Genomic DNA, 26086 nt, shown 5'->3' with positions numbered 1-26086 from the left:
ACATAAAGTGACTTAATGGTTCATCTTCTCCTTGATTTATGGCTTAACACCTAATTGGTTCACGATCTTTATTTAAAGAGCACAGTGGGTTAGTTGTTGTTGATTAGTTGGGAGAAACTTGTATGTAAATTATTTTCCTTTTAGATTAATATATTGCATGAAGTGGTTGCATTTATTGGGGCCATGGATTGTTTCCCTCTTTAAGGGTTTTGACCACATAATACATTGGTGTACTAATCTTTGATCTATTTGCGTGAGAAGTGACCTTAAGGTGTTTCAGTTATGAGGATATACCTTGTTTATCAAACATACATAGAAAGGCTAGTTGTACCCTAGCACTTGTGTACACTACATGAGAAAGGGTAGTTGTTAAGTGTCTTTGTGGGACATGACTCAATTCTAGTTGTGTGGGGGATGTATGGTTGATCCATAAATGGTAGGATTGTAGCTTTTCCATTCACCAACACAAATCCTTATTTAAACTTTACAACATTCTCAAGTAAAAATGCAGGTGGATTCAAATCAAAATATAGTTGGGGAAATTTGGTGGTCGATTCAAGCTTAAACACATTATAAAGAAAAGGATTATAGCACACTTTTGAGAAGCAAAGGAGAACTATCATGCTAACCAAGACTGCGGGTGATATTCTAGGTAGCTCATTCAATGGGGTATACGACTTTGTGTTTTAAAGGAATTATCAATGGAGGTTCCATGCCTTGTGGTGAGACTTGCTTGATTTTGGGAGGCTGCATTGGAGGACTTTACGATAATTGGAATCACCTAGGAATAAGGGAATACATCATACAAGGACATGAGGATTTTAAGGCATTGTGATGGGGAAGGTTTGATGGCCCAATGACAAGTTAGGGCTATGTACATGTTGACTATTTGAGCATAAGAAGGAATATATCATTCAAACAATGATATGAAGGATGTTTTGGAGTTGGTAAATAGGAATGCATCATGTGGATGCTAGGTGAAGTTGGAACACTATGCAAATTGAATGTTGTGTAGTTACACTCAAGGTAGATGAAAGGAATGACAAGATGATGGAAGGTAGAAGGCACAACATTAGCGAAAATGGTGACTTAAAGAGCCAAATACAAATAAGTTGGAGTGAAAAGAGGGAGAGTGCTGCATAAATAGAAGAACAAGGGTGGGCCATCATGGCCTTAGAATGAAATTGCAATATCTTTGTATTGTATTGTAGAAATCCACTAAATGACTAATAAAAAAGATAGATTGATCTATTGGATGACATTTTTTCTTTTAGGATTTTTGCTTAAAGTCTTATTTATTTTGTGTTTGTTTGAGATGATGTTGTGATTATAATCATGGCAATCTATTTTCATTTATATGTTGAAATTATAGATGTAGATTAGAGGCTTTTGTTTTGTCACTCTATTTGCAAAGGGGTCTATTTGCTTTTACACCAACAAGAGTGTTGAGGATCCACAAGAATGCTTCAAGCAAGCAGCCCAAGAGGCTAGAGCATTTTCTATTAGGGAAGTGCTAAAACAAAATGCTCCAAATATCATATGTGACTAAACAATTTTCTCATCATGAAAAGTGCCTTTTGCAATGCACAAGCACAAAAGTGAGAAGGGTAGATTACGATCAAAATTATTAAGAGGACACACCAAAAAGAGTAATGAGACTTATATTATTAAAAATGGAAGATGAACTACATGGATGTCCTGCTTGGTTAGGTAAAAAACCACTTGCCAATATTTTTAGAGATTTTTGTTGCTTTGTTTATGCTTATGTACCTGAGGAAAAAGGGGACAAGCTATAATAGAGGCAAAATGTACTTGTTTGTTAGATAAAATGATTTCTCTAAGGTACATAGAGTTATTGATCCATAAATGAACAAGATTATTGTAATTCTCTAGGGCACACAAGCTTCTTGATCCATTATCAAATACTATTATTTTAAGCATAATGTAATGTTTGATAAGGACTCAAATTTTGATGAAGGTGATAATTTTGAGATCACACTTGATCAAGTTGATAAGGAAATTATTGAAAAGGGCAAGGAAGATTTATCTAAAGAACAATATAAGGAAATAAGGTTTAATTGATACTACAAAACCTTAGGAGTTAAGAAAGATGAAATGACTCGACAAAATGAAGGCAACACAAGGACAAGGTCTAAGAGAAGATATCAAGCTCACTTGGTTTAGTTATGATAAGAGGGAATTGGATACATTGAAGAGGTTTATGGAGTTTAATTCTTGGATAAACAAATGCAATCAAAGTTTGATTCCTTGATGACAAATAATATTTGGGATTTGTTCGAAATATTTCTAGAGGAAGAAGCCATCATGTATAAATGATTTTATAAAGAAAAGTATGATGTAGATTGATCCATTAATGAGTTTAAGGAAGACTATGTGGTAAAGGAGAGATCAATTGCAACTTGGTAGGCTCAAAAGGAGGGGATTGAATATGGTGAAACATTCACAGCATCCAAAATGGTGGCAATTAAACTCATGATTATGCTTGCAACAATATAATTTAGATGGAAGGTACACCAAACAGATTTAAAGACGACTCCTTAAGCAATGGCATGAAACATGATATGTACAAGAAGCAAGCAAAGTTAAGGAACACCACCACCACGTTGAAGAAGTCAATATGTATATGAAGTAACCATCAACCTAGATCCTTCTTAATTTCAGATCTACAAAGCGCTAAGAGGGATCAAATCTCTTGAGATGCAAACTACTTTTTGAGTGAAAAGAGATTTCCTCTTGATGCTTGGCAGATCCAGAGTTAAGATGGATTTAGGTTGGTTTAATTCTCCCCCTTTAAATAGACTATATTCCATATGAATATCATGGGTCAATACCACAGGGTCTCATACCATGGGTCAATACCATGAAGTTACTTTTATTTTAATGTTTTATTTTTATTAATTTTATTTTATGTTGACCAAATAAAATTGTTTTCAGGTAAGCTTATTTTTATTTTTATTTTATTTTCATTGAGTTAAAAAATGAATAATTTAATAAAAAAAAAAAAATATTATATTATTTTTTAAAATAAATATATTGTATTTTAAAATATTATATTCTAAATCTAGAGTCCAAAAACTATGGATGGTAAATTGACTATTTTACTTTAATCATATTTTAATTTATTTTATATTTTATGTAATTTGACTGAGTCAAAATGTTTAATAAGACAAGATAGGACAAGACATTACAACGTCTCTTCCATACTGGGTTGGAGAGCACCTCTCGGCGCAACAAGGTTGTAAGGTCAAAGTCAAGGAACATCTTGTTCATGTGTTGAAGAAGTATTTGCATAGCTTAAAATAACCCTCTTGAGTAGGCTTGCAAGAACATTTATAACCGTTTCATAAATAATGATTTTAGAAAATCACCCTATATCATAATCTCTAAATGAAACTTAGGGAAGGACTTGGTAATTGTGACTATGTTAATTATCTCATAATTACTAGTGATGATGATGTAGTGAAGGAAGAAATTGATAAATCAATCAAGATGATAAACTTAACACCATTTCATTTTTGTTTGGGAATCAAGTTGAGATAGAATTAAGACTTAATATTTATTTCCCAAACATGGCATGCTTAAGAGATTCACTATTGTCTAGGAATATAGTTTTTGCATAAAGAACATTCCATCTTTATCTCCCAAACAAGGTATGTGCCTAAGAGCTTAGAATGACAAGTGTAAGTCTTCATTTTATTTATATGCTAAAAAAATCACCATAGTTTTGTTGATTTAGAAGGTCAAGAAGGTTGGTAATATGAAAAATATTTTGAAAATTGGATTGAATGTGAATATATGATGGATATTATAAGAGAGTGCTTTTCATCTTCAACCCTCTTAGTGTCACAAAGGTGATAGACTCTTTCATCCAATGGTGTTTGAGGAATTGACCAATGCGTAGTTTTACTATGAAGCTCATGAGAATTGTTCTTATTTTAGCAATGTTTATTTTCTTCTTAAATTAGTCAAGACAAAAAGATATTTTTGATTTTTGAGATTAAGGTTGATCACCTCCTTATAATATCTTATTTTCCTTCTTCACTCTAACTCCTTGTCATCCCACAAATTCTCCTTAAATTTTGATATAATATTTTTTTTAATATTATCCTTATTTTGCAAAATGATATCCTCCTTTATACCCCAACGGTTTGCCCAAGACTGGGCATCCTTATGCCATCCTTGCTTGAGATGAAGGTGGGGATTTTGGCTAAGAGTTAGAAGACATTTTAGGCAATGTTGCACGAAGTGTGGATGTTTGCGAAGCATTAGAAGCATCATTTTCCAAAATTCCTTGGAAGTGAAGCGTTCCAGAAGCGTCGATTATATATATTTAGAAAAACATCTAGAGGGCAAAATTATTTGTAGAATATATCAAAGCATGCTTATTATACACAAATCAAGATAAAAATGACATCCATAGTACATTAATGATTATTCAAGCATCGACCATCTAGAATCTAGATTCCTCTCCTCTTGTCTATCCTTTTCCGCTACTTCTATTCTCTAGGTATATTAGTTAACATGTCCCAATTTTGATTAAACTGCCTATTCCAAGCCTTATAATATGGTAGAAAAAGCTTAACATGCCTGATCAATGATTTTGACGTGAGTGAAGGGTACATTTTTGCGAAGGCCATGACAAAGGAGTTCAATAATTAACACCACCAACACCGGGGTACATATAGGGTTTGGTGCTCTTGATTAAATGCCAATCACATACCCTCATACATGATATAATCTAATGAAATTCAACAATCCCATTGACTCTGAAATCTTGAACACTGTTAAGTTTGTTGAATTTTGAATGGGATATGAAATTCTATTTTCTCGATATGAATTCCGATGAGGTTGTAACCACTCTCAAACAACCTAAGTGATTTCATGGTAATGGTAAAAATTTAAGTAAAAGGATGAATATGAAAGATAACAGAGTGTCTGGGAAGCATGGTTCCTCACATAACGGTTCAAAAATTCCAAAAAATAATCCCTTGAAACTGTGCCAGTGGTTTTCGAAATCATGGAAGATCTATGGTTCAGACCTGCGGAATTGTGTGGAAACCGCGGTTTGGAGCCGTCATGGTTCTAAGTGTCCAGGAAGTGCGAATTTAAGATGGAACCGCAATTTTGGTTTTCAGAATTGCGGTTCCGCTTGCTGTTCACCCACATATCTGCATGGGACACAAATCCACCCTCAAAACAGGGGGGATGGTTCCCGCAACATTGATTTTAGGAAACCTCTTTTTCAATGTTTAAATTCTTCTTATACCTAAGATACCTAGTCATAGCAATGCTTTTAATGGGGGAGATGGTTGCTTTAATAAGGAGGATATGATCATAATTTTTTCCTTTAATCTTGAGATTGGAGGTTATAGACTACTTGTAGTTATGTTCTATTTTCTTCCATGAATTTCTAGAGATGTTGCAACCCCAAACTTCAAATCCATATAAATAATGAAAGTGGTGAGAGTCTCAAAGACAAGTTTTTTTTTTAAACCCCATATCCAAAGATCCATTGGCTTACAATTGTTTTCAAGCCTATAATAAGCTTTCCATCCTCCATTTATCCTTTTCTCAATACTATAATTCCAATTGAGTTTGTGATGGATGTCGATTCCAAGATATTTGTATGGAGGAACTTTCTCCAAGTAGTAGTTGTCATATATGAAAATATCACATGCAATATTTTTGGATTTAATTACATGAATTTAATTTTGTCAACATTAATAGTCATAATCATCTTGGAACATAAATATTGGAGGATTCTTAGTTGCTTGACAAATATCGCTATGGATCATCACCAAGAGAATAATATCTTCAACATAAAGGAGAAAAGCTATGACTATACTAGTGAGTGTGGGGCCAACACAACTTGCATCTTCCAAATATTCTTCTAGCTTATCAATGTATATGCCAAGAAGGGTAGGGGATAAGGAACATTCTTGCTTGACTTCGATATTGCATTTAATTTCTTTTAACCTAACCTCAGTGGTCTTAAACATGGCAATAACACTCTTGTTCAACCTTTATCACAATGAATTTCAACTCGAGAGGAACTATTGGTGTCAAGAATGTAACACTTTGAAAAAATTGGCTTGAAGGCGCAAGATTCATATCTCCGATTCTATGTAATTTAAAGGAGGAAGGGCACCAAAGTTAGCCAAATGGGTGTTGTTGTCAACAAATGCCAACATAGACCCACAGAACCATGAGCACGACATCGCGGACACGCCATACCTTGGGCATCGAAGCTGAAACCCGCACGCTAGTCAGATCGAATGGCGGGAGCGCCCAACCATTCGACGGCTCACGACGGTCCGTGCCATGGATTTGCACGGGCGATAATGCCATAGGGAAGTGAAGAGGGGACCACATGTTATCTCCTCGTGGCCTTCGAACGCCCCTGAAACTTTCCAACGTCGAGGTCCAAGCCTTGCGAAAGGGCACCACATGGCTCTCCACACAGGCCACCCCATTGTTTAGTCATCTACTGTGTTACACCTCATCACGCTTAGTCATCATCCCAGTTGACCATCCATGTGGTCGACCCCACGCCTTGCTAACGTCAACATGACGTCATCCAAACTTCGCCAAGTCTGACCCTGCCACATGTCTAAGTCAGTTTTTTCCTATAAAACGACCAAGGGACCCAATGTCTTTTTCATTCTGCTTAGGCCACCTTACAGTTCCACTCGTGCACCCATATGAATACTTTGCTTAATTCCACGATTTTTGAGCACGAGTTGGAGAATTTGAACCGTCATTTAGACTTTTGCTACAAATTTGACATTTTGAAACCAGTCTTCTTGCAAAAGCCATGAATTTCAGGATTTAGGACTGAAACCCTCGTGCTCTCCTTGAAACCTTGTGTTGACTAGGAAACCCTAGTTTTCCATAGTCAAATCCCGTGCTCATGCTGGATTTACCTTGCAAGCGAGGATGTGAGTTGAATTTCCATTGAAATTCATTAAATTTGTGCTCATCACATTCATGAAATCCTCAATTGCACCTCCTGTGCATTGGTCGCTTTAACTTGTTTTAAAATTTAAGAGATCCTCCCTCCAAATATTGCCCAATACCTTGCTGCCACATGGAACATCCTTATTGGTAAAACCAGACATGGATTTCAAAACAAGAGGATGGTTTATAAAAACCATTCAAAGAAATATTTTGAGATTTTATTTATGAAATTCATTTACAAGTTTAAGAAAAATATTTGGAAATATTTATCAAAGTATTTTCTTCCCAAATATTTTGCGACAATGATGAAGTATTCAAAAGATGATCAAGGCAAAGACTACAGGAAAAAAGTTCAACACATAAATTTGGTTTAACTCCAAAATACAAATAATTCATTGATCAACTAGGTGGAAAACATAAACACACATGCAATTATTTTTAGATTTTTTTGGCTCAGAAATAACAGTTAAAGGGACAACTAGTTGATATAGGTGGCAGAGTTAATTAGCTTTGAAAGGGGAGCTAGCAGGATTTGTGAAAACAACTTCAACCATACCAGATTCCAAGGCAGAGGATCAATTTTAATGAACCAATTTCCAGATTTGAAGGATGAAGATGTTCTAGCAGTTCCAGATTTCCTGCAGTTTTCCAGTGATAGATTTTATCTTTAGATTATTGTTCAGATTTTTTCTAGAAATTGTCAGATATTATTTTGTAATCAATTCCTTTTTGGAATCCAAAGTTAGTTCAATAGGAAGCCTATAAATATGTCGTAATAAGACTTAGTAAGGGTTGGAACTTGTATGAAGAAAAGAGTTGTACATTGATATAAGCCGTGGATTGTACTCAAAGTGAGCAATTTACAGAAATACAGAGAGTTTTGTTCCAGGAGTCCCGTGTTAAGCAATTGGTGATGTGTTTTCTTATGTTAATTTGTTTCTTTCCTCAGTTTCCATATGTCTTTCCCTCCTTCATGTTGCAAGAAGATTAAGGGACAAGTTTGCTTAAGTGTACTTTTCTTTGGCCTGTTAACAATATCAATGTTTTCTTTCTGATATTAAGTATAGAATTCATCTTAGTATGCTCTATATTTAAATTGATCTTAAATCATATTCATCCTATTCACCCCACAGACACTCTATAAGATCCAAAAGTTTGCCTATCCTGCCTTGTTACATCTACTTTGTCATTTTGTGATTGATTACCCAAAGGTTTATGACTCCACGCCCAATGGAATTTTTTTGCGTCTTTCAGCAAAAACTTTGAAGAACCCTACTCGAACTTAAATAACTAGCCTAAAATCTGAAGCAGAAAATATAAATCATATAGAGAGACCCCTCCCTAAAGTTGGAAGGGCCAGATCCCAGCTTTAATTTGTGGTTACCTCTGGGTTTCTCTCCTCAACCTAGGGAAATTACAGAGTGATAACACACACCAGTTACTAAAGTTGGTGACTAGTACCTTTCCAAGGACTATATAATCATCAAAATTTATGGGTTTGAAGGCCAACCATACCAGCTACCGACGTTCTTGACTCCTCTCATTTTTACATTGGAGTACATCCGACAGAAATTTGCTAGTGACAATGTACACTTTGTCTCAAGGAGAGCAAAAAACACATTCTTCCTTCCTAATAAGGTGGGACCTTTCAGTGTGAATTCAAGGAATGTTTCAGAGCTCATAGATAAGATATTAGTAAGCTTCAACTCCCCACAAGATGGAGCCTGGAGATATGATCTGCACAATATCATCTATGAATTGAGAAAGGATAAGGATCGAGAGAACCACAAGCATGATCCAAATCCTATAGTACAAGATTGTGCAAACAAGACTATTTGGGAAGAAGTCAGAGCTATCATGCATTCGACCAAGTCAGAGTTTTCTCATCTTTTTGGCCAGAAGGGGGGCATTTCTGAGCCCATGGATGTAGATGAAGGAGAAGTGTCAGGCTCAAATAAATCCAGGACAGGTAAATCATTAGGGGACAGAGAGGATGAATATGATGAAGAGATAAAGTCCCAAGTTTTGGTTCTATATAATAGTCAACTGGCTGCTCCCTTGAAGCAAGCATTTACCGTGGAGACCTGGCCTTCTGCCATGTTGGGGTTAGAGGCTACCGAATCATGAGAGGTGTCCAAGCCCAGACACATGTCAATTGTAGAACAATTCATAGAGATTTCCAAACAAGCCTCTAAAGAGAGGAAAAGAGACATCAAGATAGCAAAATATCAACCTCTCCTTTCCACACAACTCAAAAGTGCATTGGATTATGAAAAGGGCATTTTCAAGATGGTGATGCTGCAGTCCAAAGTAGAAACATCAATTTCCATGTCAAATTACCAAGTACATCAAATGTATTTACATGCAAATAACGTATATTGGACTTGAACTTGCAAGTGGCTCACTTGGTGCAGAGACAAATGCATCAAGCAATTTTTTTTTTTTTTTTGACAAGATCGATTATTGATATATTATAAAACAACAACAGGGGGACTAGGCCCCAGTACATATGGAGAGGGAAGGTCAGTGAGGTTGGAGCAAAATGGGAACGCAGTCCCGTCTTCCAAATCACTGGTCAAGCTTCTTAAAATTTGAAATACATAATGACTATATTGTCGAACGAACTGCCCTAACAGTAAACAAAAATTACATATCATAGGAAATTATCAAAGGGGTCACCAAAACTGATTAACAGTATCCTCTGGAGGCTTGTCTTCCTTGTTGCTGAGCTTGGTCGAGGCTTCGCCTTGCTCACTTTGATTCAGTGTCTTTATATATCTTACTGCTTCTTCCAGATGTTGACATTTTTCTTTTAGTCCTTCAATTTCTGCTTTTTGCTTCTCGAATTTCTTCTTCTTGGATTTATTTTCAGACTCCATTTCAGCCTTGAGCTCATTGAAATTTTTGATGAAGCGTCCGATCATGAAGCAGTTTGCCTTGCAGAGCGCGCAATTGCTATTGCTCTCGATCTGATCCAAAGGATTGCCAGACATGTTGAGAGCAGGGGGGGCTCTTCTTGTCCTCGATGCAGTTCTGTGCTTGAGATCTTCTGAATATGGGTGAACGGAAGGCAACGATTCTAGAGTTATTGGTCGAAGTTTTTCCCTTGATCCGAAGTCTTGTGCAGCTCGAGTAATGCTTGGAGAGCAGATCTTCACTAATGGTTGACTGTTGCTGATGCCTGTAGGAGAGAGTGCTTTTGAGAGGAAGGATGAGGCAGCGGGGAAGGATCAACCTGATAGGGGGATCAGATTTACTGCTGGAGCCCAGAGAAACTCTTGTCGCTGAGGGAGGGAAGAAACTGTGAGGATGGGAGAAGATCTGGGGGCAAGGAGAGAGATTGAACTGCGAAGAACAGTGAGTCACCATTGAAATAGCTTGAAAAGCCCTGAGCTCAAGACTAAACGAAACCACAATAACAAGCAGGGTGTTAGCAGAAAGATTGCACAGACAAATAACTAAAACAACAATACCTCTGCCGACGCGCAAAAGGAAATAAGAGAAGCTAAAGATGCTCCTCGGACACCTCCAGGAACAGACACTGCAACCTGAACTTCTGCAAGCGCTGTTGAAAGGCTTCTTCATATGAGGAAACCTGATCCCGGGCTGCCTCTTATAGAAGAAGCTGGGAGGTTCCTCGTGATCCTTCCTGGTAGCTGATACATTGCGATTTGAGACAAAGCTGATTCCCCTACATTTGAAAAGACTTATGCCCACTTCTGTCATGTCTTGAGGACGATATTTTTCCCCCATGAGGATCCTCTGCTTACTACTCTGAACGGGGAAGATTTTCCGCGCTGCTCTAGGCGGATTTCCTTATTTTTTGTGTCTGTCATATGCTGGAAAATCATGGTCTGGGTCTGCATAGTACTGAGTTTCCTTTTTTTCCCATGAGTGATGTTTTTCCTAGGATTTTTATTATGGGCCATATCACCCCAGAAGACTGGTTATGGTATTGGTTTTTCGTAGACAACATTATTTTCTTTTGCTGTCCCAACCTCTCTGTCCACCGCCTTGTTGGCTAAGGCATCCGTTGCTTGGTTATGAACTCTTAGCACATGTTTATAGACCACTTTCCCTAACAGGTTGACATTATCATTGATTCTCTGCTTTATCTTATTCAAGGCTAGATTTTTAAATTCTCTTCCAGAATCCATTGCTGCTATTATAATAGCAGAGTCTGGATCTTTGGCTTGGAGCTTTGTGAGGAGACTGGTTCCCATTAACAAACCATAAGCCTCTGCTCTATTGTTTGACAGAGTCCCAAGCCCCCACTCGAACGTTGATATTGTTTCACCTTGCTGATCCAGAATTAGCCCACCCGCCCCAGCTCTTTTGGGGTTGTTCTTTGAAGCTCCATCAAAGAAGAGTATGAATTTTTTTTGGTTTTTGATCCATCCCTCTACTTCCCTTTCATTTCCTCGTAGCTTCCAATTTGCTTGTTTGTTTCCAACCATCCTTGGAATATAAGTCCTGACTATGCCATCCGAGGGAATCCTATTGTACCAAACCTTTTCTGCATGTGTCCAGTTGGTTTGATCTGGAGGAAGCATACCTTTGGCGTTGATCATTTCCGCAATTTGAGCCCAAGTTTTGGAGAGAATAGTCCCTGAACTTGGTTTTTTGCCCTTGAAGATACACTTGTTTCTGGCCAACCAGATGTGCCAGCAAAGTGTGGAGGGGAGACATTTCCAAACACTTATGATGGCAACCTTGTTTCGCTTTGCATGGGGATAGTTGTGAGCCCAATTTTTGAATAACGGAGACAATTGTACAATTGGCTCAATATTTAATTCGAGGGGGCTGATAACCTGTTTCCAGCACTGTCTGGCTATGGGACAGTTCAAGAAGAGATGTTGGGAGCTCTCTTCTTCAGAATGGCAAAGAACACACATTGATGGCCCATGAATGCCCTTTTTCCTCAAATTCTCAGCAGTAAGAATCCTCCCTTTTAACAATGTCCACACAAAGAACTTGACTTTAGGAAGGCAAGCGTTCTTCCACACAGCAGGCCAGAGGCTCCAATTATCGAAGTTGCTATAATTGCGGAGGAAGTTGTAACTAGATTTGACAGAGTAGTCTCCTCCGCTGGGGTCCCAAATATAGGTATCCATCTTCTGTTTGTTTATCGGAGCTGAGCCATATAGAAGTGCCTTCAATTCTTCCCACTGATCAGAGAGGCGATTTGGAAGAGATGGCCTTTTCCAAGCAGTCCATCTATTTTGATCCCACTCCGAAATAGAGTATAAGGAAGATATGCCCTTCTCCTCCATCTAGTCATGAAGATCATTCAGATTGTGGTGTCCTTTTAACGGGGCTGCTCCCATGATTCTGTCGTTCCAGATGGAAGTGTTTTCTCCATTTCCAGGATTTTTTGAGAGTTGATCTTGGATGTGGGGGATGGTTTTTTTGATAAGTCTCCAAATTTGGGTACAAGGGCAGTCCGAGATCAGCCCATTAATCAGCGAAGACCTCTGACCATTGAGGTATTTCCTGGCCAAGGCTTCTCCCCACCACTGATCCTGACCAATTAGCATGCGCTAGACTAATTTTATACCAAGAGCTTTGTTTGTTATATTTGGGAGACGGATGGAGATACCTCCATATTCGAATGGAAGAGTGACTTGATCCCACCAAACCAAACTGAACTTCTTGGAGTCCTGTCTCCCTCCCCGCCAAAGGAAGCCTCTGATTATGAGCTCCATTTGTTTATGGATGCTAGCTGGAGCCAAAATTAAAGCAAACTGGTAGATAGGCAAAGCCGAAAGGAGCGCTTTGATTAAGATGGTTCTACCAGCCAAGTTTAACCACATCATTCCCCAGCTTTGGATTTTCCCTCTAACTTTCTCGATTTGTTTATTCCAAGTCTCTGTCTTAATCCCTTCTTTGGCCAGTGGTAAACCCAAATATATGAAGTGACTCCAATTTTGCTGTATTGGGATTTCCAGTATTTGGGAAATCCTTTGCATGATGTTGTTTGGCACATTCCAGGTGTATATTCTACATTTTTTATTGTTCAAAAGACCTCTAGAGACAACTAGGAAGTCATCTAACACCTTTTTGAACCTTCTAGCAATTATACTGGATGCTCCCCCAATCAAAAGGGTGTCGTCTGCAAAGAGAGAGTGGTTAATTTCTTTAACACCTCGTGCAATTCTTATGCCTGTAATCTCCCTTCTCAAACGCTGATTTTCCAGCTGTATGCTAAGAGTTTCTGCCATAATAATGTACAAAAAAGGAGAGAGCGGGCATCCCTGCCTCAGTCCTCTAGAGCTGCGAAAGTATCTACTGGGTCTTCCATTAATCAGAGGTGCGATCCATGGGTTGGAGATGCATGCTTCGATGATCCTAATAAACTTGTTTGATATGCCAAACTTTTGTAGAACTGCTGCAAGGAAACGATGGCAAACACGGTCAAAAGCGTTAGCCATATCCAACTTTATAACCATTCCTCTTTCATTGTTTTGGACGTTGCTGTGTATGGCTTCTTGAATGAGGATTACATTATCAGTTATTTGCCTTTTTGGGACGAAGCCCCCTTGGTTCTCCGAAATGATACAAGGAAGAATTTTTTTTAGATGGTTTGCCAAAATCTTGGTGATGATTTTATATGAAGAGTTACAAAGAGAAATAGGCCTGAATCTATCAAAGGAGACATGATTTGGCTCTTTGGGGATAAGGGCCAGGTGAGAAGTTTTCGTATTTTCCCCCACTTTGTGCTTTTTGAAGACATTCTTGATCATACGTACCAGATCTTTTTGGATTGTCTCCCAATGGCTCTTGTAGAAGGCGATGGTGAATCCATCGGGGCCTGGAGCTTTTTCCGGGTGCATGCTCCAAACAACTTCCCTTATTTCTTCCACTGTTACCTCCTTCTCGAGCTCGCTGTTTTGTTGATCGCTGACTTTGTTGTTAATTTGATGGAGAAAATCAGCGCTATCCACTTGCTGATCCTCAGCTGTGAGGAGGGATTTAAAGTGGTTAAACGCTGCTTCTTTTATTTCCTCTTTCCCCTTGATTTCCTACCTTGCCACCTGGATCTTGTCAATTTGGTTGCCTGCACGACGAATCTTGAGGTTGTTGTGGAAAAAGGTTGTGTTCTTGTCTCCAGCTTGGATCCATAGGCATCTGGATTTTTGTCTAAGTTCCTCCTCTTCGTTTCTATTTTGCTGATAGAGGGCCACAAACATTTTTGCTTCATGAGCTTTGTCTTGTTCAGTAACTTGCTGACTTTCCTTTTCTTTGTTCCACTTCTCCAGCTTATCTTGCAATTCTGATTTTCGTTGCTTGTCCCTTAAAGCTTCTTCTCTGGCCCACCTTTTAATTTTTCCTCTCACATTTTTGAGCTTAGTCTCCCAAACATACTGTGGGGAGCCCAGAACCTCTTCTTCCCAGCTCTCTTTGATCAAATTCCTGAAGCTGTCCTTGCTGTCCCAAATTTTGCTGTACTTAAATGGAATCAGACCCTGATTTTCCCACTTGTCCAAAATGAGCGCAACCGGCTTATGGTCGGAAGCCGAGGCATGCATGATTTTACTCTTTATGGACGAGAAACTTGCTGCAATATCCTCCTGGATCAAGATTCTATCAAGCCTTTCTTTTATGTTATGAATGCCCGTTCTTTTGTTGCTCCATGTGAATTTTCCGTTGTTGGGATGGATATCAAGCAACTTATGTTCAACAATAATATCCTCCAGGGCAGCTCTTGACGGATCTCCTATGAATCTGCCTCCCAGCTTTTCCTCTATATTCCAGATTAGATTTAGATCCCCTCCCATTATTAGGTTGTCAATCTGGGCATCTTGTACCTCTTCTTTTAGAGACTCCCAACATAAGGCTTTGTCTCTATAATGATTCGGTGAATATATATTTATAACCGTATATGTGATGTTTGTATTCTTCTTTATTAGATCTGTCCTAACCCAGCTGCTGTTGAGTTTTTGGCTGATAATTTTCCAGTTCCATTTATTCCACAACGTACCAATGCCTCCTGATGCCCCGTTTGAATCTGTTGCTATTCCTTCATAATTTTTTTGGGTTGCTATCAAATTTTGAAATTCTCGGTTATTGATTTTGGTCTCTTGGATCATTAAAATATCCGGCTGTTCCTACTTTATCAGATCTCTTGTTGCGTTGAGTTTTAAGGCAAAACCCAACCCCCTGCTGTTCCAAGAGACCAAGATCATTATTTACTTGGTTTATGGTGGTTCCCAACCTTGTCCTTTGGCTGCGTTTTCTCCACACTCCCTTTCTGTTTGCCCAAGAAGGTGTCCATAGGCTGTTGAGTTCCGATAGCCATGTCCTTAGCTGCAACCTCATCTCTAAGTTCCTTGTTGGATTTCCTCCTGGCTTTTTTTGGCTGTTCCAGAGCATTGGTTGTTTCTTTGACTTTATTTCTGGTGAGGATTCTATCAATTGAGGGGCGGGGGGAGGCGAGAAGCTGGGGGGTGGGGAGGAAGCACTGGCATTAGCATTTAGCTGGGGAGGGGAGTGAGGAGATGGAGGGTCATCTTCAAGGAGTTCGAAGGGATTAGAAGATGGTTCAACCGGAGGAGCCGGGATGATGAGGGGGTGAGAGGAAGTAGCAGTATTTTCATTTGCTTGAGGAGGGATCTGGGCATTTTGTTTATTACTAGTTTTCTTCCTTTTCACTTGTTCCTAGTTATTTTCTTGGGTTTCTGCATTCTCCACTGTCTCTACATCCTTAAGCTTGCTACATCTATTAGCGAAATGACCATACTCGTGACATACCTTGCATTTGAAGGGGATTTGCTCGTAGTCCAGCTGCTGGATGTGCATCCACTGGTCCACCCTGAGTTTGATTGCCTCCGAGAGCCCTTTTCCCAAATCTACTTCCACGCAGATCCTGGCGCAAGCGTGCATGTTGTCTTTTGGTTCACATCTATCAATATACTTGCCCACTACATTCCCTATAGCTTTGATTGATTCGTCCCCCCAGCAGTGAAGTGGGAGATGCGGCAACCTAACCCAAACCAGCACTGCATTTGGGATGTCCATCTCAGGGTCAAAGTCCGGAGACCACCTGTTCAAATATAGGCCTCTCGAATCCATGAAATATGGTCCATTCCTGAAAATAAGGTTCCTATCTTCTTTAGATTCAAATAAAAATGTGTAGTAGCCCCTTCCACAGAACCTGATAGCAATTTTCCCTTGTATATTGGCGCTCCAGTTTCTCTCCACCCATTTTTGAACTGCTCTGGGGGAGGGCCACAGACCTGTGAACTGCCCAACCAGTCCCCGTTCGGCCAGAGAAATGGCTGCTTTCTGAGGTAGAGTAGGGGGTAAGGCTATTTCAGGAATTTCATCTAGTTTTTTAACGAATTTACTTGCAACTGGTCTGGATTTTGGAACTCCCTGATCAACTATTAAGGAGGCGAAAGCTGCTTCTTGGTTTGATTCGCCATTCGGAGAAGAAGGGCCATCCCTCGACTGATGAGACATTGGGCAGAGGAAAGCTCAGCAGCAGAAGGCTGCCAAGCCTGGGACAAGAGAGGTCAGCGCGAAAGGAACCCGCCAGCAGGAGGCCAGAGGGGAGGAAAGAAGCCTGACAGTAACAAGTTGCTAGGTAGGGCAGCTGCAGGAGGCAACGCGGAAGGCAGGGGCGTTGGCTAGGTCACGGGAGCACAACGAAAAAGCTCTTTATGTCGCTATAGAAATATTAATGCATGTGAATGTGCACATTTATCGCTAACTACACCTATCAATTTTTCCTACGGATTTTATATTCAGTGCGTGTTCCATGGAGGATGAGCATGGCGTGCATGGAGAAGGTGTAATCTCTTGAGAAAATATTACGACCAAAAAGATGCAAGGCCAATGGTCAATTGAAATATGCGAAGATGGTCGACATGACTAGGAAAATAAAGATTAAAACCCTAGAGGATAAATCACACATTTGGCCACATATCCTAGGGATGTTAAAAAGTATAAAAAACTATTGGAGGAAAAGGACAAGGAAATTGCCTCAAGATCCATGACACACATCCTGTAGAGATGGTAGAGCTAGCAGTAGTGGAAAAGGAAAGTCAAGAGTTAAGGGTAAAGTTGCATGAATCCTCACAAAGAACAAACAGTATAAGGACTAGATCACGCCGTTGAAGATGCAGGTTCAAGGGCTAAAAGAGAAGACAAATGAGACTATAAAATCTTAATATGCCCCAGATGTGCTAATCGGACAAGTAGAATCCTTGACAATGTTAGAGGATGCAAAGTGTGAAAATTCCTAAACCCGGAATCCCTGCTACAGTAAACTGATGTTACTTCTCCTACTTTTTAATCCATGCAAGTTATTTACGGTGTTCTATTGTAAATATCGAAGTAAATACAACTGCAATCCTCACTTAATTAAATTATATGCGGAAACAAGAAACTGAACAGGAAAGAGATACAACACATCTACATAGTTATTTTTGGACAAATGTCCCAAGAAAAAACCCAATGTGGGAAAACTAGTGCAACAACTCAGGGTTTATTATTAAGCAGTAGTAATTTCCGAGTACAATTCGTTGGATGCCCCACTGGCTATCCGATACAGGGAAAAACTGGACAAAACAAATTGTGAGATGCTCTCACTATGTCACTGGAAGAATCTGACCTTGATCTCGCTGGAAAGAGGCTCTGCGTCCCTTCTGTGTCAGCCTCTACGCATAAAACCCTATGTAGTCTCTGCGTCACCTCTACTAGGGATTTCACTGCTCTTCCTTCTGATCCTCTGCTGCCAAGAAAATTTGATTTCTAGCCTCCCGGTCTCACACTTTGGCTCCCGGCTTCTGAAACTTGATTTCCTCAGCAGGAAATTCCATCTCCCTCTAGGCTCTGCGCTTCCACTGCGTCAGCACTGCGTGGGCCAATGTTAGCCTCTCTCTAGATGTCGTTCTGTTCTCTCTTCCTTGTACTCTCTGGCCCAGGAAAAGACTCCTCACCAGATACTATCCTTGCCCCTCTCTGCAAAAGATCGCTATCGAAAATCTCTCCGGCAGCTGCTCTGCTTTAGAAAATCGAACTTCTGATATCTTCTTTGTGGGTTCTCTAAGTGCCCCTCAAGCCTCTTCTTATATCTTACTGTTGGACAACCAACGACCCAGATTAACTTCTAATCAATGATTTAACTCATTTTGGTTTGATCCTCGTCTTCTTCTAGAAGCTACACCCACAATTTAGATTAATACCCATTAATTATTTTAATTTCCTAAGTTTAGACTTAGGGTCCCATTAAAATAATTAATTATTTTAATAAAACTATCTCCGGGTGGAATTTCCCAAAACAATTTCTGGGTATTGGAGAATGCATGGCTAAGCCTCCCTGCAAATTTTGAGACTTAGAGCACATCCGATGCTACTAGAAATCAACACAAAGAGGTTGCAAGCTTTGCTCTCAAGTCAAAAGAGAGAATTGAAAGCCAAAGAAGAAGAGCTTGAGAGCACCAAAAAGGAAATGTATTGAGCCCAAGAGGATAAGGGAAAAGTTGATGCTGAATTGGAAGTTTTGAAGAGAAAACACCCTACCAAATCCTCTTTCAAACATGCTAGAAAAATCATTTGGGACAAAATCATGACACTGAATGATATGCATTGGGGTCATCTAGAGTTGATACAGGGAAAGATAGAAATGGTCAGGGTGGCCCATAGAGAAATGAATACACTCAAAGGTATGATTGGGGAGATGCCAACCAAAGTTGGGTGTGATTATAAATTTTCTCAACTCTATGACCAAAGAAGTTACAAAGGTGAACCTCAACAGATCCCATTTAGTGGCCGAGGCTAATCAGTTGAAAAGGAAGCAAAAATTGATAGCACTAGTGGAGAAGAAAGAAAAAACCATGGTTGATGACGTATAAGAATTTAAAGGTAGATGTGAAGTGTTATATAAGAGAAATTTCCCACCTTTCTTTGATGGACATGGTGATTCGTACTCGAAAGAATTCCTTGTGAATAGTTTGAATGCTATTAAGGAAGATCAAAGAGGCTTTGGAGAAGATGACCGTCCATTGCAAGGGAGGGATATCGTGAACTTATGTGAAGACCACTTTGAGCTTTTGTTCATGCTAAAGAACATCTTTAAGGAGCAAGGAAAAGTGGATTATGAGCCAATTACAACCATGGAGGGACACATCTTGGATGCACAATCATGCGATGTTCCCATGGGTAAGGAATGAAGAAGCATGTCAAATCTATACAAGCTGGCAATTCAAAATGGATTTTCACAAGTACCAATAGGAACATCGACTGAATCAGGGTCCAGCTCAAGGCCTCCACCACAACAACAAACACAACAATTGGCACAACTTCAGTAGCCGACGTTCGCATCGACATTGCTGACATCGTCGAAATCCTGACCAAAGTAGTGTCTAGCTCAAGCAACACCCAAGCAAGAAGAAAGAGACCCAATGTACAACCTAAAGAGAGATGAATGAGCCAGTACAACCAAATTTAATGGGACCCACCCGACAAATCTTTCAAATTTTTTTAGAAGTTAGTTATAATACAAATGGCAATTTTGTAAAGATCCTTGGTTGGTTTTTAAATACCACTAGTGGTTTAGAGTAGGGTCTTGGGTCTTGAGTGCCTATATATAGGCCTCATTTTGAAATTTCAAGGGGGGAAATCTGGGTTGTAGGTGAAACTATGTTAAAAATTTTCAGAATCTGCTAGAAGTTTTGAGGCTATCAACGAAGGACTTTTGCTGTGAGTCTTGGACTGTTTGTGCTCCTTTTACATGTATTTTCTTTAACCCCACCTTGTATTTTTGAATTTTGCACATATGAATACAATTTCAATCATTTTTCATGGCAGATTGTGTTGTGAACCTGATTTGTTATGATGATTAAATGGGTTTGTTAAATTGAAGTGAAATATGTAATCAATATGATTGTTTGCTTCAATTTTTGTAAGATTTATCAAATTAGTTAAAGAGTATATTGACTTGTTTTGCAAGGGTTTCAATGAAATGGAAAAGATTCAAAGTATTTTGTTTTCTTGTGGATGAATTTTTAATTGGCTAGCCACCCATCTAATTCTAACAGGTTAAAAAGAATTCTTAATTGCTCTTTTAAATTTGTTAGGGTTTGTTCTCCATCTTTCACCTTCTCAAAATTTTTGGTTCTTTATGTCAAACCCATGGCTCACGAATGCTCCAACTAAGATTAGTGGAAATTATACCAAAAAAGTTCTAATAATTGATGGTTTTTCCCTCTTACCCAAATTCTAAAAAAACACTTGAATTTTAAATAGAAACTAGAACTTAATTTGAACAACATGTATTAATTGATATTCATGCTTTCTTGAAGCAAAACATATGAAATACGATGATGTATGTAAGTGTTGATGTCCAAAAATGACCTCATCAACTTGTAAGGGAGACCACCCAATTAGAGCCCCAACTAAGCCCTTCTCCGTTTGATTTGGCGGTTTTGACTCAATCTATTGGGTCCAGTTACCTCCTCACCCTCCCTGTTGAATTGTGATGTCTCTAATTAACCATCAACAAGAAGTGGAAATTGAACCTACCTTCCTGCGGTGCACATGCAAGAAAACAATCCTCAAGTTGATTTAATGGCTCAGCCAAGCCACCAATGGTGTTTGCCTCTATGAAAGAGGACTTAAAGGAAAGGAAAAAGAAATGCAAATGCAGATGAAATCCTAATTTATGATGCAAATAAAAAAGGAAAACCTATCTTGAATCGGAGAAAGATAACTTTGCTCCTACTCAAGAGTCAATACATCTAATAGAGGGGAAAATACTATGATTGTATCTAGGGTTAGATTATACCTTTAAACCATTAAAATAGTTCAATGACTTAAAGATCATTCAAGCAAATACATAATGAAAAAATTCTGATAAATAGTAATCAAAATAACTCATGCATATACCCAAAGACAATCATATAGAATGAATTCACTGTAGGATTTATGTTGGGTAAAAGAAAAATTTCATTTTAATCCAATTGTAAAGGAAATGAAGACAAGGTTGGAAGTAGAGAATAAATAGTTATCAGTCACCACAACCAAATCTCCATGAATTCATTGTCCAACTATGATCAAATCCTATTAGCTCTGCAAAGATAGCCTTAAACAGAGCAACAGTTAGCATATAGATAAGCAATACCAACAATAGTGCTAAATACAGTTCACTAGTATACTAATTGGCACATAACTAACCAAATTGAAAGAAACATTAAGAAATAAATGAAAAGAGATCAATTGTTATTAACTCTAATCCTATGTACATTTACAATATTCAAAGTCTTAAATTTTGTCAAAAATCAATTTTACAATAGTGTAAAATTGATTGCCTGACATAATTTCCAACTCTTATAATTCTACAGAAATGTCTCATTGTCACAATAGTGCAACCCATAAGAAAATATTTACAGAATTTCCCCTATAAAGTGCTAGATCTGGAACCCTCTCTCCATCCTCCAAATCGCAATTTATAATTTACAAAAAGAATTCTAAAATTGGAGAGTTGTTGGGAGACATATTTGCTCCAATATTTTTCAGCTGGAAAAATTCCTTTTTTCCTTTGTTGGTGCAATCTCATTGATTCAAGACATTTTGGGGTTGATCTTTCCAACTGCTATTTGCCAAAACCAATCCAAAAACAAAACAATGATAACCAATTAATTTTGCATAATAGAAATAAAAAATCACTCTCTCAACAAATTGTCAAATAAAAATTAAATTGGAAAAAAAGAAACAAAAAGGTTCCATGTCGTGATTGCTTTTTGTAGAGATTTAATTAGCACTTGAACAAGCTAAAGAATGAATTAGCGAAAATAGTTCCTTCAAGACAATGAAATTTTCCCAAGTCAAACTTAACAAAAACCAATTATTGTTACAAATTCATTACTCATTTTTCCGCTAATTTTTTAGGCTATTAAATGTTTAGACCTAGTTGAGTTAATCTTCACATATTGTTCTAAAGGATTCTAGCTTTCTAATGAGCCATCCCTGGCCTCATTTGGCCTAGTAGAACTCCAAATAGAGCTCTCCAAAGTCAAGGAGTCAAAATTGTTAGTTTACTGTAAATACATGTCAAAGTAAAATTTGAATATTTATATATATATATACATTAAAAATAATATATACAAATTACTAATATAAAATTAATAAATTATTTTAATAAATTTAATAGCAAATTAATTAAAATTAAAATATTATTAAATAAAATCATTAATATTTACAAATTAAAATAAATTGAAACTATACAAATAATTAAAATCTATTTAAAATTAAAAAAATTAAATTAAATTATATAATAAAGAAATTATATTAAAAAATTATTTAGTTTAAAATCATAAAAAACAACTTTTAATAAAATATTAAAATAAAAGGTGGTTTTTTTGCTCATTAATGAGCCTTGATGTTATAAGGTTGGAGGGAGTTATAAGGAGGATGGAAGATGAGGGGAGGGAGGAGTCTCGAAGCTCGAAAGGAATTAGAAATGTGAGTAACTATGGTAGTGGGGAGAGAAGGTGAGGCCCTCCAATATAATATATATTTATTTTAAAATAAAAACCAAGCCTATATTTATTTTAAAATAAAAACCAAGCCCTCATCCTTTCATGTGAGTTCATAAGAACTATGATGCTTGAATGACCATGAATGACCATGGTCATATGAATGAGCATGAATGACCATGAATGATGCATGGTCATATGACCATGAATGACCATGAATGATGCTTGTATGACCATGAATGACCATGAATGATGCATGGTCATATGACCATGAATGATGCTTGTATGACCATGAATGACCATGAATGATGCTTGAATGACCATGAATGACCATAAATGATGTGTAATATGTATTATGTAGTAGGGAGCATGAATGACCATAACTCCTATGGAATTGGATTTTAGTTTTCTTCTGGGTGAAGGCTTTAGGACTTTATTAATATTTTTTATTTTTTAAATATATTTATATTTATAATATTTACAATAACTTAGATTATGCAATTTGTTATATAGTTACAATATGTATACATGTTTTGGATTGCGGTGGTTTCGGTGGTTTTGTAAAGTAATTAAATTAATTAAAAGTTAATATTTACTAATTAATTAATCTAATTTTAATTAATTTAATTAATGTAAATTAAAATGATTGTATTTATAAATAAATATTAGTTAATTTTATAAATAAAGTAAAATACAATCTGTACATATATAAGTTCAGGTGGTGAAAATTACTCAAACTTTGAATAAGTGACATTTTCAAACCATAAGTCCAAATTCACAAAATCAAAGCATTGGAAAGTTGGTAATAAACCACACACAATGAAGTGATCAAAACAAAAAACTGAGGAAACTGAAAATCCCACAAAATAACAAAATAAAAACATGAAGGAAGTGAAATGACCAAAATTAAAATCCCACAAAATAACAAAATAAAAACATGAAGGAAGTGAAATGACCAAAATTTACATAGAGGGTCCCTATTACTATTATGAACATAATAAAGTTAAAATGGGGGATGGTTGTTTTTCCATAACAATGATGACACACGAGGAAAGATAAAAGTTAATATTTACTAATTAATTAATCTAATTTTAATTAATTTAATTAATGTAAATTAAAATGATTGCATTTATAAATAAATATTAGTTAAATTTATAAATAAAGTAAAATACAATTTGTACATATTTAAGTTCAGGTGGTGAAAATTACTCAAACTTTGAATAAGCGACATTTTCAAACCATAAGTCCAAATTCAACAAATCAAAGCCATTGGAAAGTTGGTAAGAAACCACATACAATGAAGTGATCAAAACAAAAAACTGAGGAAACTGAAAATCCCACAAAATAACAAAATAAAATCATGAAGGAAGTGAAATGACCAAAATTTACATAGAGGGTCCCTATTACTATTATGAACATAATAAAGTTAAAATGGGGGATGGTTGTTTTTCCACAACAATGATGACACACGAGGAAAGATAATGAACCCAAATTTACCAAAAGGTTGAAATGATGAATCCTATCCAACCTTTAAGCATTAAAACGTTTCCCATGGGTCCCACGTTAATTGATCAAGTAATATAAGTTCTAAAAGGATAAGTACTTGAAACAAACCCAGTCTAAAACCATGAATCCATGTTTTTAGGAAAATAATTAATTTTAAATTTGCCTTCTTTGAGTGTCAACAGATGTACAAATATGACGTGTAAAGAAAATATATATTTATTGATATAAATAATCTCATTTACCTGACATCGTTTCGCTGCCAGCGAGCGTCCATAGCCCGACGAAGTTGTCTTAGTACTACACAAGCATGGCCCTGCTGCTAACGAGTCTATTCAGTACCTCGACGAGTTTACTTGTTATATGAGATTTACGATCGTGGACAAAAGTATCTCCCCTAGGTTGGTGGCTAACCTAGAACAACAGAGAGACCAGGAACACAATTCTTTTCCTTAAAGTAAATAGATGACAGAGTGAAGCCTACCTGGAATCCTTCACATACTTCGCTCCTTCTTTAGCTTGGAAACTCTAATTCCAGCTCTAAATGCCAAAATTAGAACCTGCACAGTCAGATAACACAAGCCAAGGAACTACGAGATCTATGCAGTATCATCTAAGTACTTCATTCAATAGATCAACATGGTATTGAAATAAGTGAAATAACAACATTACAAATAGGGAAACAATGAATTCTTTGCATGACTATAAATCGAAGGAGATTACAACCATAAGTAGCACTTGATCTTATAAAAGAGCTCCTCCAACTTGTTGACTTGTCCTTTCCTTGTCACAATATGCTCCTCCAATCACCCTAAACGCATGAAATGATGACCACTCATTATAGCAGCATAAGGGCATAATCACTCTCCAAAAGCCAACCCCAACCACATAGAAGCCTAGTAATATATAGAGAAGTATGGTAAGTTGGGAGTTCTTATCCAATTACTAATCTAGGGTAAGAGATCCACCTTTGATGGGGGGATAGGATCAAAGGATAAGTGGTGAAAACTCTAATGTAGGGAATGATAGTATCTGAATGTTTAATCCAAGGTAAGTAGTTGAAGCAACTTATGGAAATTCCTAGAAGGGAAAGCTTCCGGAATCCCGATCATTCTCTCGAATTTCTATAACCAATGCAGGTGCAAAGGGGATCAACCTGCTGGTGACCAACACAAGCCACATTGGAGGAACTTGCTGGTGAACGCACCCCAGTAAGCGTACAGGGAGCGTTGGTCCTCAAATTAGCTCAATTGAAGCAGTTTAGGGCTCAAACTCTGGGAAATGATAGGTACATGCATAGGGATTTATGCAAGATGGTGACACAGGGAAATAGGATGTTAATTGATCGCATTAGGAGACTCACTGATCGAATGTGAAAAAATGGCCTATAACAGAATGCCCCCTAAAGTGAAAAGTCAGAGATGATGATTGATGACTGGAGTGATTTACCTTATGACAAGTAGGGATCAAGGACAACTAATGAGCTTCATATGTTACAATACATTTACAACATGAAATCTTTGTTTGTTGAGGGAGGCATACCCATACTCAGCTCATAAGCTAACATAACAAGTACAATGATAAAAATACGTGTTCACAGACGCAACTAGTGGATCCATGATTGAATGACTGTCTATATGATCATGACCATCATACATTGTGATTTTTGTATAATATTGAAATCGTAGCCCGAATGACGGAAACTAAATCCGAGGTCTTCTATCTCATTCGCACGACCAACCAATGTATGAGTCTAACCATGTGAATCAATGAGTTGGAGTCGAACATGGTAGACACCATTTGATTACCGATCAATTATGTAAGTCATTAACAGATGCGAGAGAAACCACCGATGATGTTAATGGCTCTCAAGGTACTACAATACAATATGTATGGTGTGAATGAATAAGTTGATGTCGAACACCACAAAAAATCTTTCGGTCGAAGGCCATTGATGTAAACTTGTCACCAAGAGCGAAGAAACTTGCCATTGATGTATGCAAGCACCAAGGTACCAAGGGGTGTTTTTAAGTCAATTTCTTGGATGATGCGCTGATGTCGACAAGAAGCAAACCATCACAAGAAGGCCTTGATGTATCCCCCATCAATGACATGAAATAGGCATG

At 37.6% G+C, this 26086-nt stretch overlaps 1 protein-coding gene across 1 annotated transcript; it reads right to left on the bottom strand.

Moving 5' to 3' along the window:
- Nucleotides 1–14000: 14000 nt before the first annotated feature.
- Nucleotides 14001–14756, bottom strand: LOC149162893 (uncharacterized). The gene has a single exon (XM_089435301.1). The coding sequence runs from the start codon at nt 14754–14756 to the stop codon at nt 14001–14003; it is 756 nt and encodes a 251-aa protein (XP_089291427.1).
- Between the last annotated feature and the right edge of the window lie 11330 nt (nt 14757–26086).

Source organism: Pinus tabuliformis, chromosome 5_2 (assembly GCF_031772625.1).
Source record: "Pinus tabuliformis cultivar Carrire ecotype Pingquan chromosome 5_2, CPIR1, whole genome shotgun sequence".
Lineage (NCBI taxonomy): Eukaryota > Viridiplantae > Streptophyta > Pinopsida > Pinales > Pinaceae > Pinus > Pinus tabuliformis.
The sequence above is the reverse complement of the archived record's forward strand: the minus strand, read 5'-3'. Positions and strand labels throughout refer to the sequence as shown.